At 42.9% G+C, this 14,563-nt stretch overlaps 2 protein-coding genes across 2 annotated transcripts; one reads left to right on the top strand and one right to left on the bottom strand.

The window, feature by feature from the left end:
* Positions 1-4,140: 4,140 nt before the first annotated feature.
* On the bottom strand, positions 4,141-9,354 carry RAD1 (RAD1 checkpoint DNA exonuclease). The gene is made up of 5 exons (XM_048292170.1): positions 9,160-9,354; positions 7,559-7,667; positions 6,647-6,905; positions 6,278-6,376; positions 4,141-5,962 (listed from the first exon to the last, which is right to left on the bottom strand). The coding sequence occupies exons 1-5, from the start codon at positions 9,352-9,354 to the stop codon at positions 5,779-5,781; spliced, it is 846 nt and encodes a 281-aa protein (XP_048148127.1). The 3' UTR covers positions 4,141-5,778.
* Positions 9,353-14,159, top strand: BRIX1 (biogenesis of ribosomes BRX1). The gene is made up of 10 exons (XM_048292169.1): positions 9,353-9,697; positions 10,417-10,528; positions 10,914-10,957; positions 11,599-11,669; positions 12,039-12,088; positions 12,185-12,258; positions 12,357-12,407; positions 12,693-12,794; positions 13,330-13,458; positions 13,764-14,159. Exons 1-10 carry the CDS (start codon positions 9,353-9,355, stop codon positions 14,031-14,033), a joined length of 1,248 nt encoding a protein of 415 aa, XP_048148126.1. The 3' UTR covers positions 14,034-14,159.
* The last annotated feature ends 404 nt before the right edge of the window (positions 14,160-14,563 follow it).

Raw genomic sequence — 14,563 nt, 5'->3', positions numbered from 1 at the left:
AAGCCCTGCGCGGCCTGACGGTGGCTGTATGGTTTTCAGAGTGTCTCTAAAATTCCTGCCCTTGCTGCCACATAAGGAAATCGTGTCACCGTCCGACGGTCCGACGATCGGCGAGGGGCAGGCTGGCAGTTTCCCCCGCAGATGCTTTGGCTGGTCGATGTCTGGCACCGTGTTCCCTTGCAAATACCTGCATAATTAGAGCCGTGCTGGATCACCTAGGCTGGGTTGCAGTATGGAAGAAGAGGAGGGCATGCAGCTCTGCACAGCTCTGTGCAGCCTGTGCCTCTCTGGCAGCTTTTCCGGGAGCCTTGGTCAGCTCCGGAGAGTGACTGCTTGCCGTCGCAGCCTGGGTATACCCCAGCTCCTCCGGAACCTGTTCCATGCCACTATTTGGTTTATCAGGAGAGTGCAAGTCTCTGACCAACTTGTTGTTAGAAAAAATCAGTTCGTTACCCGGTGTGCAACAAGCCACTAATTACACACTCAAGAGAGACACTGATTACTTATTCCAGTTGCACAAGCCTGGGTGCTCAGTGGCATTCCACAAATCAAGCACGCTAACCATCAAAACTTTTTATACATTCTAGTGTTAAGGAAACTCCCCAGTCTGACCATTCTTGAGCCTCTCTGGCAGTCACAATCCCAATGGCCAGACTGTCACGGCTGAGACCAAAGCCCCTTCACAGCAGGCGGCTCCCTGATGCCCCACTCACCCCACTCACAGTCAGACCAGGTTACCTTGCTGGTTCCACCCCAGCTTTCCCATCGCAGTCTCAGATGTCTCATTCCACAAAGCCGTTTATTCCAGGCGCAGTTACACAGAACCAGCTCGTGCTGATGCCTCCGAGGAAGGAACCCCCCAAAAAGGAACTCCGGGGACTTTTACACCCTCACTGTCTAGCCAGGTGCAAGTGTAGCTCTTCCTTTCCTGGTCAGCTCCTGCCACCCTCTCCGTGTCAATTCACCTGGCTTCATCTCTTCATCTCTTTTGTTATCCAAAATGTCTGCAATTCCCGGCTCCAGCTGTGTCTCCCAGTGTCCACCCACCTTGGCTGGTATCACCGGGCTTTGTGCCCTTTGTTAATCAAAGGGTTGGCAGTTCACGGCCTCTTGTCTCTCTGGGCTCCCACTCAGAGCCCAATCTGCATTGCGAATTCAGATCGCAAACACAGCTGCCTGCAGCAGATGTATCCCTGAACATTAGCAAACACAGGTATTAATGTTCATGGGCTACAAGGTACATAGTTCTCTTGTTAATTAGTATTCTATCCCCTATCGGTTAATGATTCCCTCAGTTCTTATGCTAATTAGTCCGCACTCTCACTCTTCATCTTCTTTTGACATGGTGGGCCATGAGTCAGTCTGCCATGATCTCTCTCTGCTGGAATTCTTTTTACCCAGTCGGAGTCAGTTTCAGCACAGTTGCTGAGTTGGCTTTATTGGTTTCTTCCTTATCTTGGGAGTTCTGCCAAATGTCCTTCTGGCCTTAAAGTTCTGCATTCTTCGTGTCTACCTACTATCAATAGTACATCCTTCTTCCCAAACTTTCTTAACCTCCCCCTAGATATGAGATCATTGAAACAAGTCAAGCCACAAACCTTAACAAGGCAATCCTACCAAGAACTTATCTAACACCTGGACATAACTTAGGGCTTGTTAGCTGCTATCTGTTTCATGGATTAAGTCCCCTTTTTTGTTGATTAGGGTTGCAAGCGCCTAATTGGTTGGAGTCGCTCCACCCCTCCCTTATGTTGCAAACCCATTACTGCACTCCACTGGCATTTACGGGGTAAAATCCTAACATATGTTCAGACAGATTGTTATCTAAGACCTCCAGCTTTCTGCTCACTTGCTCTTTTTCGGTCGACTCCATAGTCCCATCTGAGCTGGAAGGGGTAGGAGGCTGCTCAATTTTCCATTGAGAGTTTTAACCCACATACAGACATAGCCTTCCCACCCACTACCCCACCTCGTGGGGGTGAAAGTGGGAGTGAAACGCCCATTGTCTCTTTGCCCAGATTTTACACGGTGTAACACAAGGGAAGCTCTTCCTGGACAGTGCAGCTCTTTCTAGACTTCCTTGGATGCATTCCTCCAGTGCTTGCACAGATTGACGTTCACAGTCTGGAGGACATTCAAGCCCATTTCTCACTTCTGTGGGAGTCTATTACTCCAGAGAGATCAGAGCTGTGTGGGACACCTGGTTACATCTCCCTCCAACACTCTCTGCCTGGAAGAGCTCTTGCAATTATTAGCTGTAGCAATGCCAATGAACCGCCCTGTTGTCCTCAGACCAGGCTAAGGGCAGTAGCAGGGCAGAAAGAGGCTGAACCCACCTGTTGTCACTTCCATTTATACCTAAGCAGTCCTAGCCCCCCTCAAAGCGAGATTCACATGAGTTTTTATCTCAACAGGAAGGCATCAAGTGACTATTTTGTAAGAGCAGAATTTTAAAAATAATTCTGTATTTGTTCAGTTCAATGTTAGTGTTCTTTAATGCTACTGTTCAGCAAAAGCACTATTTAGTGCTACTGTACACAGTTTCTACATATTTATTTTGGTAAGACCCACCTGCTGGATTCTTCAAGCTGCTATAAAATGAAGTCAAAAACCGACACCTACAGGAAACAGCATATGGCTTATGTCAACTTTTCTAGCTGCTCCACTAACCTCACTAAAGACCCATCTAGTCGAGTATGCAAGAATACTATTTCCTTATAAATCCATGTGTAAATAAAAATTAAACAACTGGGTCTTTCCCATTACTAACTTTGAAACAGAGGTACAGAACTGAACTCCCCCCACGGAATTTTGTGCTTTACAGATCAAAATGTTTGTAGAAAGCCAAGGGGACACAAAAATTCAACATGTTGGGAGGCAGGAGATAACATTAGCACCAGCACTGTTGTTTTGTTGCATAAAGATTGTCAGCACCAGGAGCCAAAGGCATTATTTTGACTTCTGGAATCTTCAAAGACTGGTGGGGGACTCAAGGCCTACCGGCAGTAGTTTTCTGGTAGAATCGAAGAAGTGCCTTCTTGAAGGCATGAGGTCAGTTCTTACTCTGAAAAGCACAAATCAAAGTAATTGCAGGGAATATCACTTGCCGGTTTTGTGGCCTCCGGATGTGGGATGCCCACAGCCCCCAGTGCTGCCCATCAGAGCTGCCAGGCTGCACCTACCACAGCTGCACTGAACCAGGGTGGGAGGCACTGGTTACAGCTCCCACCCCAGGAACTGGTTTAGTTTACATGACCAGAATTCCAAATACTCCCACACACCATTTTAAAAGGAAGCAGGTGGGCAAAATCTGAGTTACGACAAGCCTCTTATGTGATGCTACTAAAGGGAAATAACATGAACTAAACATTTCTTCTGCTGCAGGTTTCCTGCACTCTGCAAGGGGAAAAGTCTTGTTAAATAGCAAGAGACAAAATGTAGTAAAAGTAACCCGAGTTCTGGATCCCATGCAGTGTGGCAGGAAGCTAAATTTAATCCAAAAGTGGAAATCTGCAGAATTCAAGTAGCTTACTAGGTCAAAACAGTGCCTTTCCAGGCATCCTCCTCTTCACCCTTTTTATTTTACTGTGTGGGAAGGCAGAAATATAATAGAATACTTCACAGATGGATCCTAAATCAATTCACTGCCTTTCAGCAACAAGTCTGTAGCCCACATTTTTGTACCCCTACAACCATATCCATGAAGGCAAAAGAGCACAAGCACGTCCCCAATTCTGGGAGTCTAGGCTGGGACTCAGCCCATTTGGGGTACAGACATTAAGTCCTGCACAAACCATACGTGCCTGTAATACATAACAACTATGAAATGCAAGTTACTTTCTGGTATTTTGTGGTGTTCTGACTTCTTAGGGTATTACTTCCATGACCACTGTTGGTAGGCTACAGAAGAAATCATTAAAAGTACTACTTCAAGAAGTAACACAGTACATCTGTAGGCAATTATATAAAAATTCAAATGTTAAGCCACAGTTCCTGAACACAATACAAGAAACTTGGGTACTCTAAAATAAATGACACCAAGAAAGCGGTGTGCTCAGCTGCACTTTTATCCCGTCACCTAGGGATTATGTAAATCATCCTTAACACTCAGTAGTCAGGGATAACATTAATAATTCCCAGTGAGACCACAACTTCTTTTATTTTTTGATTGAAGAAATTGAGACAGTAAGCTAGAAGGAAGTTCATTCATACTGGATACTTACATTTGGAAAAAAACCCCAATAAATAAGAGTAACTTAGAATATTAGGTATCTATTTCAGCCTTGTAGTTCAAAAATTTTTCATGTTTTATCAAACATAAACTTTATTGCAATAAATGAATGACTTGCACAAAAACCAACAAAAGTGAATGGCTAAGACTTTGCATTTTAAAAGTATACTCTTGCTGACATATATAAGAGGTGAAAAATGATCCACAAAAGCATTTTAAACTCAAAATAAACCCAAAGGGTTCTGTTGAACAATGGAGCAATCAACTTGGTAACATACAAACACACTGTTTTCCACAGAAAACAAAGCAGGACCTCATGTGACAAACAATAAAACTTGACCACAGTCTGACGCCGTAGAAAACACCTGCAGATTGCTGACTCTTCGATCACATCCCACAGCAGGGAGGGCTCAGTCTCTGTGTGTGATTTGCAGACTCTGCATCCAGTCCAGTGCCTGGCTGGTCCCAGGTACTTCCTATTCTGAGCAGGTTGTCTGGTGTGAAAGGACAAGTGGACTTTTGACCTAAACACAACTCAGCTTCTGTTCTGAAGGTGGGACACTGCAGAAAACTGCCCAGGATCCACACTCCCTTTTCAATGAGTATGAGGTCAGCCCCATTTTCAGCAGAGATATGAACATACCACTCCATGGGACACAGGCAGATATTCCCCTGCTGCTGTTTAGGAGCAACTCCTGTTGCTGAAAAAGGCTACTGAGAAGGCAAATGAATTTCACAAATAATTTTAAATATGAAACTTTTCTCTCTTACAATTCTTAGCAGCATTAGTAGAGAGCAGCATGGTAGGAACAGGGACAGGAACGTACAGAAGCACTTCAGCTGGAGCATTCTCGCAGATGTGTAATTAACTACTGATCCAAAACAATGATGTTGCCAGAAGAGTTATGAGTAATGAGGCTTCTATATCAAATTACCAATTCAACATCAGTTTGCAGACAAAATGGTAAATTGGTGTCAGATGAAACTCCAAGGAATTGAATTATATTAAGAATTAATCAAGATGAGGAGGACCCTACTGGCTTCACTGACAAAACATGTCAGCATTTGCCAGAAAGAAACCACCTGCTGCTATTGAGACATCAGTTTGAAAATGTTGTCCTCTTTCAAGAGAAATTTGGTTTTAAGTCACTGAAAGTTAACTGGCTAATATACAGCTAGTATTCAGATTTTCCCTTGTGTAATTGCTTACTAGAAGCCAAAGACAAAAAAACAAAACAAAACCAAAAGTTCTTGGAGAACACTGTAAAAAGCATCAATGTATTACACAAACAGTACTTTAACATCTGTGCAGGAAGCAGTGCCTATAGGACATCAACTCCCCTTTCTGCTTTTTCAGCTTCAGTTTGAGTCAAGGCTAAGAAATGTTTGCAGTCAAAGAAAAATGAAAGTCTTCAGCTTTCTTATTCCAGAGTTAAAAAATAAAGACAATATTAACTCTATCAAACTTTACAGCTTTCATTTAGTTTTGTAAAAAAATATAGTATTTTATATAACCAAAAATATATTACAGACACCAGCACACACACCTACAGTTCTGCTTCAGTGATGTTCTCATCAGGGCAACAATAGTATTCCACAAAACAGATCTGTCCATCTTCATTCCTAATCATATACTGCAGTGAAAGAAATCCTTGAGCATCTGTTCGAATGGACACTTTACAAGACAAAGCCAGTGCCTTTGTGGATGGTTTAAGCAAAGAAATCTTGTACCTGCAGGAGAAAAAACAGTAATCTGAAAAAAAATACATTGTGCAAAGAGGAGCTGAGACATTAGTTATGAATAAAGCCACAGAATAAATAAAAACCACTTAGGAACACGCTTATTTGGTCTTTACCTGGTAACAACATTATGTCATTGTCAGCACTTAGCTTTTGATTACAGACAGAGACTTTTATCTGATGGGGAGTATTTTTGCCCCCCCCAACTAATAAAATAAATGTTACAGTAATGCAAAAACAGCTTTTAAATTTCCCATCAAGAACACACAACCTGGCATAGAGGGAATAAGTCACAGACTTTCTAACCTGTTTGTCTGGGTCTGGCTACAGTGGAATGCTTCCATCAAATCGGAGTCCCTAGGGTAGTCTAGATGTGCACTTCCAGCATTTCCAAAAGTGGATAACCTGAAAGACAAAAAGCACCATCTCAAAATACCTGATCAGAGCTCTGTAAAAACTCATCAAAATTAGTCATTGTACATATCTTGATGACTGTTCCACAAAACACATTACTATGTTAATTAGAATACATACTGTGATTCGCTATACTCATTACAATTCTTCCTGAAATGAACCAGTATTCTAAAATAGTGCCCCTCTCTCCACCCTGAAAACTTCTAGTCCTCACCAAAGGAAGCCAAGCAGGAACATTTAGTTGAAAGCAGTTTCTAGTACCTGAAGTAGGGTTTATCTGGAGACATGGTAATCTGCAGAACTTCACTGGTCATATCCAGTTCAGCAAATGCTTCTCGTAGTCCCTCCGACTGCAGGATAATTTTATTAACAACCTTTGTACTGCAGAAATCAAAATCTAACAACTCCTCTGGTTCTTGAGTGTTGATTTTGCACACTGTTACTACTCCTCCTTCTTCCAAGAACAGCATCAGGGGATACCCATACCCACGGTAACACATTCTAAGGGCGGTTGATGTTCCTGAAAAAGAGAATGAAATACATGTTCTGCAGATAGCATAGCTAGGACTTTTGATCATTTTAGAAAACTCATTTTTCTGGCACATGGGGCACAGGTCAATTTGATTCACCGTGTTTGGTCCAGCCTCCCAATATGCTACTAAAGCCCTCAAAGTGCAGCCTTCTATACACCCTCTGAAGTGCTAATGGTTATGCAACAAAATTAAATGACTTGTGTGTAAACAAATAATTTCACCCACCAGACAGGAAATGCCAGCTGTGACAATGAAGACACATGCTACATATAGTTTAGAGGAATTGGAAAATCTTCATGGTCCTCTGTCTTCCTCTGGCTCACATCATCTTTCCTTACTACTCTTGCTACTTGTGCAACCCAAACTGAAGTTTACGCGGCCGAGCTTGTGCTGCAGCCACACCTTCCTGTAGCAGGTTGTCACCACCTGAACCTCTTTTCCCAAAATCACAGCACTCTTTAGTACAGTTGATTTAGATCTGGTGAGTCCCAACCAAAACTGCAGAGGAACAAGGAGTTCAACACAGAGCTGCAAGGGTAGAACTGCCCAAAAAGCTGTCATGGTATCACTCCCCTCCACCTGAGTACACAGTGCATCCTGCAGCACCCACACAGCCTTTCACGGATTCAGGGAACCACACCTGGCATTGAGCTGGTTCCAAAAATGGTCAGGCAGTCCAGAAGAACAGACAAACTGATCCGGAACATCACCGATTCCTCCTGAACAGAAAATTCCTGAAAAATTTCTGCCTGTAAGTGAAAGTAAAGAGATAAAAAGTGGGGAGTTTCTGCAATTATTTTATGGTTTGCACTTCAGAGCTTCCCTTTCAGAAATCAATGCAACACGAAGTGATTTCTACATGCAGCACAGCATTGATTATAGAAAAATGGGTCTTCATCCTCAAAACTAAAAAAACACAATCAGGTCACAGTTGAAACAAGGCAGGATGGCATAAACATGAAATCCTAAACAATTGTCTTTTACAGTTTAAGCACAAGCTACAAACGTTAAAGCCTAAAGCCACTTACTTCTGGAGCTGGAAACATTCATTGAACTATACAATGTGTCACTTGCTCAGAGCATGAATAAACATTCCCAATACTAAAAGTATGTCAGAACAGAACAGAACAGTGAGTTCACCACTATGAAATATGTGCTGAATGCTTCCTTTGACTAGCCTGATGGGGGTAAACTGCTCATGCTATCCTGTTTGTCACTGGCACTCACTGCTTTCCGGCACCTGCAAGAACAGGGTATCTCAGAAATAAAGCAGGGTGGCATGAGCTGCTTTTGGAAAAGCCATTTCATGTTTTCCTGGCAGCCCAGAGGGGCAAACATCAATCTGGAGTGCTTTGAGCATAGCACAACCATTTTCAATCAAGTGTCTGTGAATCTGTAGTCTTTCACAGGTGACCTAAATCCAACCTTTTGGCTTTTGGATGAGATATAAAAACACTTAAAGATGGATACTATGAGTGCTTGCTTGTGCAACTAAGCACAGCATGGCCAGAAGGAGCCGTGGGTTTGGCAGGCACCAACACATCAAACAAGGGCGCAAGCCCACCACACTGCCAGGTGTGCAGAGATGTATGGGGTGCAGGGTTTGGAATTCCAGTATGAACACCCATAAATAAGGGCAGCGTCACCACGGCCCTTCCTCCACATCAGCTCACACACCCCTGCCTTGGTCCAGCAAGGTCTCCCTTTCTCTGCAGGTCAACACAGAATCACGGAATTGTTAGGGTTGGAAGGGACCTCCGGAGGCCATCCAGTCCAACCCCCCTGCCAGGAGCAGGTGACACAGGAATGCATCCAGGTGGGGTCTGAATGTCTCCAGAGAGAGATCTGCCCTGGCAGATGTTCCAGTGCTCTGCCACCTTCAATGGAAAGACGTTCTTCCTCATGCTGAGGTAGAATTTCCTGTGTTTTAGTTTATGGCCATTCCTCCTCTTTCTGTCACTGGACACCACTGAAAGGGGTCTGGCACGAAATTTTTGGCACCCATCTTGAGGTATTTATATGCATTAATGAGATCCCCTCTCAATCTGCTCTTCTCCAGACTGAACAGGCCCAGCTCCTGCAGCCTCTCCTCAAAACAGAGATGCTCCAGTCCCTCAATAATCTTTGTGGCCTCCGCTGGACCCTGCCCAGTGGCTCCTTGTCTTTCCGACACCGGCGGTAACCGGGGCCTGTGCAAGGTCTCTAGCAGCGGTGCCCTCCCCCGCGCTGACGTGCCCGTACCTGGATGAAGGCGTTGGCCTGGATGCACTTGGCATCCTCCACCGTCACGCGCAGCCCGCTGGCCGTGGCGAAGCAGGTGGCGTGGTCCTGGAAGTGCACGGCCCGCAGGAGGCTGGATAGGTGCCGGGCATTGTCCAGGCTGGCGGACAGCGCGTAGCGCTCGCCGCTGGCGGGCGGCGGCGCCGAGAACGGCATGGCCGGACAGCGGGAGCGCGGCCGGACGGGGAACACAGCAGGCGGGAGCACAAGAACCGGAACGCGAGCACTGGGAAAGCGAGCGCAGGAAGTGAGATCACACAGCCGCGAGCACAGGAAATGTGACACAGGAAATGTGACACGGGAAGTGGAGCACGCGAGCAGCGGGCACGGGATGGCGTGGGGCCGGATGGCGGCCAAGAGAAAGCGTGGAGCGCTGGCCGCGGGGAAGGCGAAGCGCGCCAGGAGCGCCGCGAGCGCGGGCGAGGCGGTGCCGGAGGGCGGCCCGCGGGAGCGCAGCGTCCCGCCGCAGGAATACAGCATCCCGCCGCCCGTGTCCCAGGTACCGCCGCTCCGCCCGGGGTCCGGCCTCCCTGCCGCGCCGGGGCTCGGGCTGTCTGAGGGAACACGGCTGCTAAGCCGAGGCAGAGAGGTTTATTCGTAATCTTTTATAGTCCCAGCACAAGTAAAAGTAAACCTGGTGGTGCGTTGTTTCCGTGAGAATACGCGAATTCTATTCTGGTCGATGCCAATGAGATGTGTTACTTCAGTCTTAGAAGTGTTTGAAAGAGTTGGGCAATTCTTTTGTATACAGAGGATGTATGGAAATTGTGCCTGTTCCATTTAAGAATCATCTGGAGAAGGTTTCGGTAATGCTTGTAAGAAAAACGGAAAGTACCGCGTGTAAACACAAAGATTTTGCAATGTGCTTACCGGCAGTAAAAGCTGGGTTGTGCTCTGGAATTGTGCCTGAGCCCATTTTGCAGGAGAATAAGCGATGCACGTGGCTTTTTAGTACTTCGGTGGGAGTGAAAGGCTGTGCCTGGGAGCACACTCGACCGGGATGAGGACGGTTCCTTCTGTAAAGGCAGTGTGCTTCCATTCTGTAGGGAAGTCTCCACCCTTGCTGAGACAGTGGTTCTGTCTGGGTGGGCAGATAAAAACAAGGGTTCTTGCTGTATCTTTCTGTATTTACGGTCCAAACCTATTTTTTTTTTTTTCTCTGTTATAACAGTATTAAGGCTAGAAGCTTCCCACATAATTGTTGTGTCTCTTTAATAGGGCAAATGGAAAAACAAGGAGCGAGTGCTGATATTCTCCTCTCGTGGAATTAATTTCAGAACAAGACACCTAATGCAAGACTTAAGAACATTGATGCCTCACTCTAAAGCAGGTGGGGGTTAAACATCATTCCTGACTTATATTTCGAAAATACTTTTAAGCCAACAGGTGCTAACAACCTCTTCTTTTATTTTTTTTTTAAATGTGGTACAGAAGAGTTTTGATGAAACTTGTATGTTAAACAAACAAACCCATTTTGAGCCAACAAGTACAGCAGTTGTTGTTGTATCATAATATTTTCTGGGAAATGAATCCTAAGGCATCAGTCCTGAACCTGCACAGTTAGTTTTGGTGCTGTGTTTATTTATTCCATAATACGACAGAAACAAATTGATAATTAAATTTCATTTATAAACTAGTCAACTTTTAGCAAGAGGACTGACTGTTAAAAGCATCTCTTGTTTTCCAGCCTTGTAAATGTTGGTTTTGTCTTCCAGATACTAAAATGGACCGTAAAGACCAGTTATTTGTGATCAATGAGGTAATCAAGGATTTATCTAGTGTTTCTTTATTTTATCTTCTATGGAAATTCAGTGTGCAAGGGAAAAGGGCAATAAAGTTCAAAGGATGTCACACTAGTTATAGGAGTTGTGCAATTTCATAGGTAAAAATTACTGATATTCAGAAAGCACTTGTGTTTAAACAGAAAGTTTACTTTTGATTAATAAAACCAGAATGAAACTTTTAATTAGATAAAGATTCCCATCATGAAGAAATAAAGCATGATGTGCTTTTCTGTATAGGTGAAAGGTATAGTGCAGCTTATACTTGAACAATTCAGGACACAGATAGGCAGCCAGCGCATAAGTAGAAAGGCGTTGGTAGTTCTGAACCTAGAACCTAATGTCTCAGCTCCTGTTCTTGTGTTTGTACCCTGGAAAGGTTGTTCCTATCAGGTTGTTTGTCATTTTAATGAAGTTATTACTCCTTAGAGTAAGTACGTGAGATTTTTTTTTTTAAATGGCTGAAATTTGGGGATCAGTAGGTGTCACTTAATAAGACAAGATCTTTGCTTTTGAACTTGCATTTTGGAGAGGAGAAAATATTAGAGATGAAGGTGGAAAGTTTTCAAAAATGTCTTCAGAATGTTTGTAAACAGCTAATCTTATGTGTCTTGTGTAGGTGTGTGAAATGAAAAACTGCAATAAGTGCATCTTCTTTGAAGCCAAAAAGAAACAGGATCTCTACATGTGGTAAGGAAATGTTATGTTTTGTTAAATTTCTGTTTATAGCTGCAGATGCTTTAGTTCTGGTTGAAGTTTCCTACTGTAATAGTGAAAATGCATGAAATAGTGCTGCTTAGTTAAATCTGTTCTGATATTGCACTTCTGTGGATAGTGCATGACCAGCTTTTGGAGACTATTTGCAGAAGCATTTTACAAAATTATTTAGAAAGCAAGTGTTTATGAGCATGTTAAAGGAACTCAGTATGGCTGTAAAAGTGACAGGAACTACTTCAGTGCAGGAATAACTGGTTGGGGTGTAGTGTGGAAATCTAGCACATCTTCTGGCTGCTGTTAATGTTATTCTTTTCTCTCTTCCCTGCCACCTGTCCTCTGCAGGCTTTCGAACACACCACAGGGACCATCTGCTAAATTCTTGGTGCAGAATGGTAAGCTGGTTGACATTATTGTGTTTGTACTCTTGCTATTTTGTCTGAACAGTTTTCTGTAAGTAATAACTCTTTTTTTTTTTAAATCAACTGTAGTTCACACACTGGCTGAATTGAAGATGACAGGAAATTGCCTAAGGGGTTCAAGACCCCTTTTGTCTTTTGATCCAGTAAGTACAGATTTTATTTTATTGAGTATGTTTTTATTCTCTTTGCATGACTATTGCATTTAGCCTTGTATGTAAAATTACGTTTTTATTCTTTGTAGATATTTGACCAGGAGCCACATTATGCCCTCCTTAAAGAATTGTTTATTCAGGTCAGTCTCTAGTTCTGCCTGGTGTTTCTTCACTGGAAATGTATTTTGGCAATATACTTAAAAATCGAAAATGTTTTTTTCAAGTAGCAGTTTTACACTTCTGAACTTTGAAAAGGTCACAAAGGATTGGGATCATATTCTTAACATAACTGCGACACTTAAATTTTGGGTTATGAAACGTTACTTAGGTTTGGAATCTTAGAAAATTGAACGGAATTTAAAATAAGCCATTTATGTTTGACCTCTTAAATTGCCAATATTCAGAAATACTGCCTTTTATTACAGATATTTAGTACACCACAGTACCACCCCAAAAGCCAGCCTTTTGTCGATCACGTCTTCACCTTCACCATCACTGATGAAAGGATCTGGTTTCGCAATTACCAGGTGAGTGTTCTTTCTTAGCTCTTCAGAAGGAGCTCAGTGGAGTAATTTCATATCAAATCCATTAATCAAAATAAAATGAGGAGAATCATCAGTATTGTTACCAGAATATGCCAGCCCTTAGTGCTTGCAGATTCAGTGTCCTGAAATGACTTACCTTCTCCCATATCTCTGAAGAGATCTGGTTCAGTCGATTTGCATTCAATGAGCTGTGATTCTGTGAGGGATGTCTTGGTAGCAGGACATGCTACACAAGGCCTAAACTGTGCCTTCTAATCTAAATTGCTGCTTTGACCCAAAGTGATCTAGAGTTTACTTTCTGTAGAAGGAATTTACAAGTACCAATTAGTCCAAAAGCTTGCTTGAATTTCAGAGAACTGCTTTATGTAGAGAACTGGGTTTATACAAATCTAGCTAATCAGGTATTGTATCAGAGACTTAAATTCAGTTGTGTATTACTATATATGCAAGGTGCCTACAAGGTCATGTGCTTTGATTCAATCAATGAGAAATGGGGAAAGTTTTCTTTTTATTCCAGATAATAGAAGAAGATGCATCTCTAGTAGAAATTGGGCCTCGTTTTGTCCTGAACCTCATAAAAATCTTCCAAGGTAGCTTTGGAGGACCAACTCTGTATGAAAATCCTCATTACCAGTCCCCAAATATGGTAAGCAGCTCTTTGTTTTCTTTTTCATTTAGCAACTAATTTGAAACAATCTTGCAGTCAGTCTGTGCAGGAGCACAGTATGCCTTTTCCCATGACCCTTTGTAGCCCTAAACTGATGACAGTTTGAGAACAGAGTAGTTTTGTAGTCATTAAATGTATGCAGAAGTCATTGTCACTGGAAAGATGGCTCTACTCTGAGGATCTTGACCATTAAGCAGAGAAATTACCATGTATTTCTTTAATACCAGATTTTTTCCATCTTGCTTATTTGAAACATGATGAAATTTAAATTCTTATTTTTATAGCATCGCCGGCTGGTAAGATTGTCAGTGGCTGCTAAATTCAGAGAAAAGCAGCAAGTCAAAGAAGTGCAAAAGATTAAGAAAAAAGGGACTAAGGTCCTTGTTGAAGAAGATCCTACCGAAGTGGTCTTTGAAACTCCAGCTGAGGAGAAGCCAGTGGAAATTCAGCTTGTGAAACCAGAGACAAAGCCAATTGTTAAAGATAAGAAGAAGCTACGCAAAATTCAGAGGAAGAAGCAAAAAAAGCTATTCAGAACTGAAGGATCTGCATAGATGTTACAAGGGATGAAACTTGATACAATATTGACCGAATATTGTAAATATTTGAATTTACATTGTACAGACAAACATGTCTGAACTTCAATTTTTAAGTAAACAAAACACACATTTCTTTATAAAGATTGAGTTTGCATTCTTTTATTGTCTTCTGGGTTTTGAGAAATAACGTGGCATCCCATTCAACCTGGCCTTAAACACTTCCAGGGATGGGTCATCCACAGCTGCTCTGGACAACCTGTTCCAGTGCATCACCACCTCACAGGAGAGAATTTTTCCTAATGTCTATAGTCTGATTCCAAGAAACGTTTCTTTACTGATGTAGTAGTAGACTATTAATGAGTAGTTACAGACCTCTCTGGGTCTATTTCTTTATTACATGCCTTTAACCTAGTTCACAGTTCCTGACCTCATGACGTGGTTCTTCCACTGACTAGTTGTGTCTCCCTGTGCACTCCCTCAAACTTTCTTGAGTTTCAAAGTGTTGCTCATGCCCTATTTCTATTTGATTCCTTTGTTTCAATTTC

Source organism: Corvus hawaiiensis, chromosome Z, assembly GCF_020740725.1.
Source record: "Corvus hawaiiensis isolate bCorHaw1 chromosome Z, bCorHaw1.pri.cur, whole genome shotgun sequence".
In the NCBI taxonomy this organism is placed as follows: domain Eukaryota; kingdom Metazoa; phylum Chordata; class Aves; order Passeriformes; family Corvidae; genus Corvus; species Corvus hawaiiensis.
This window is presented reverse-complemented; position numbering and strand designations above follow the sequence as displayed.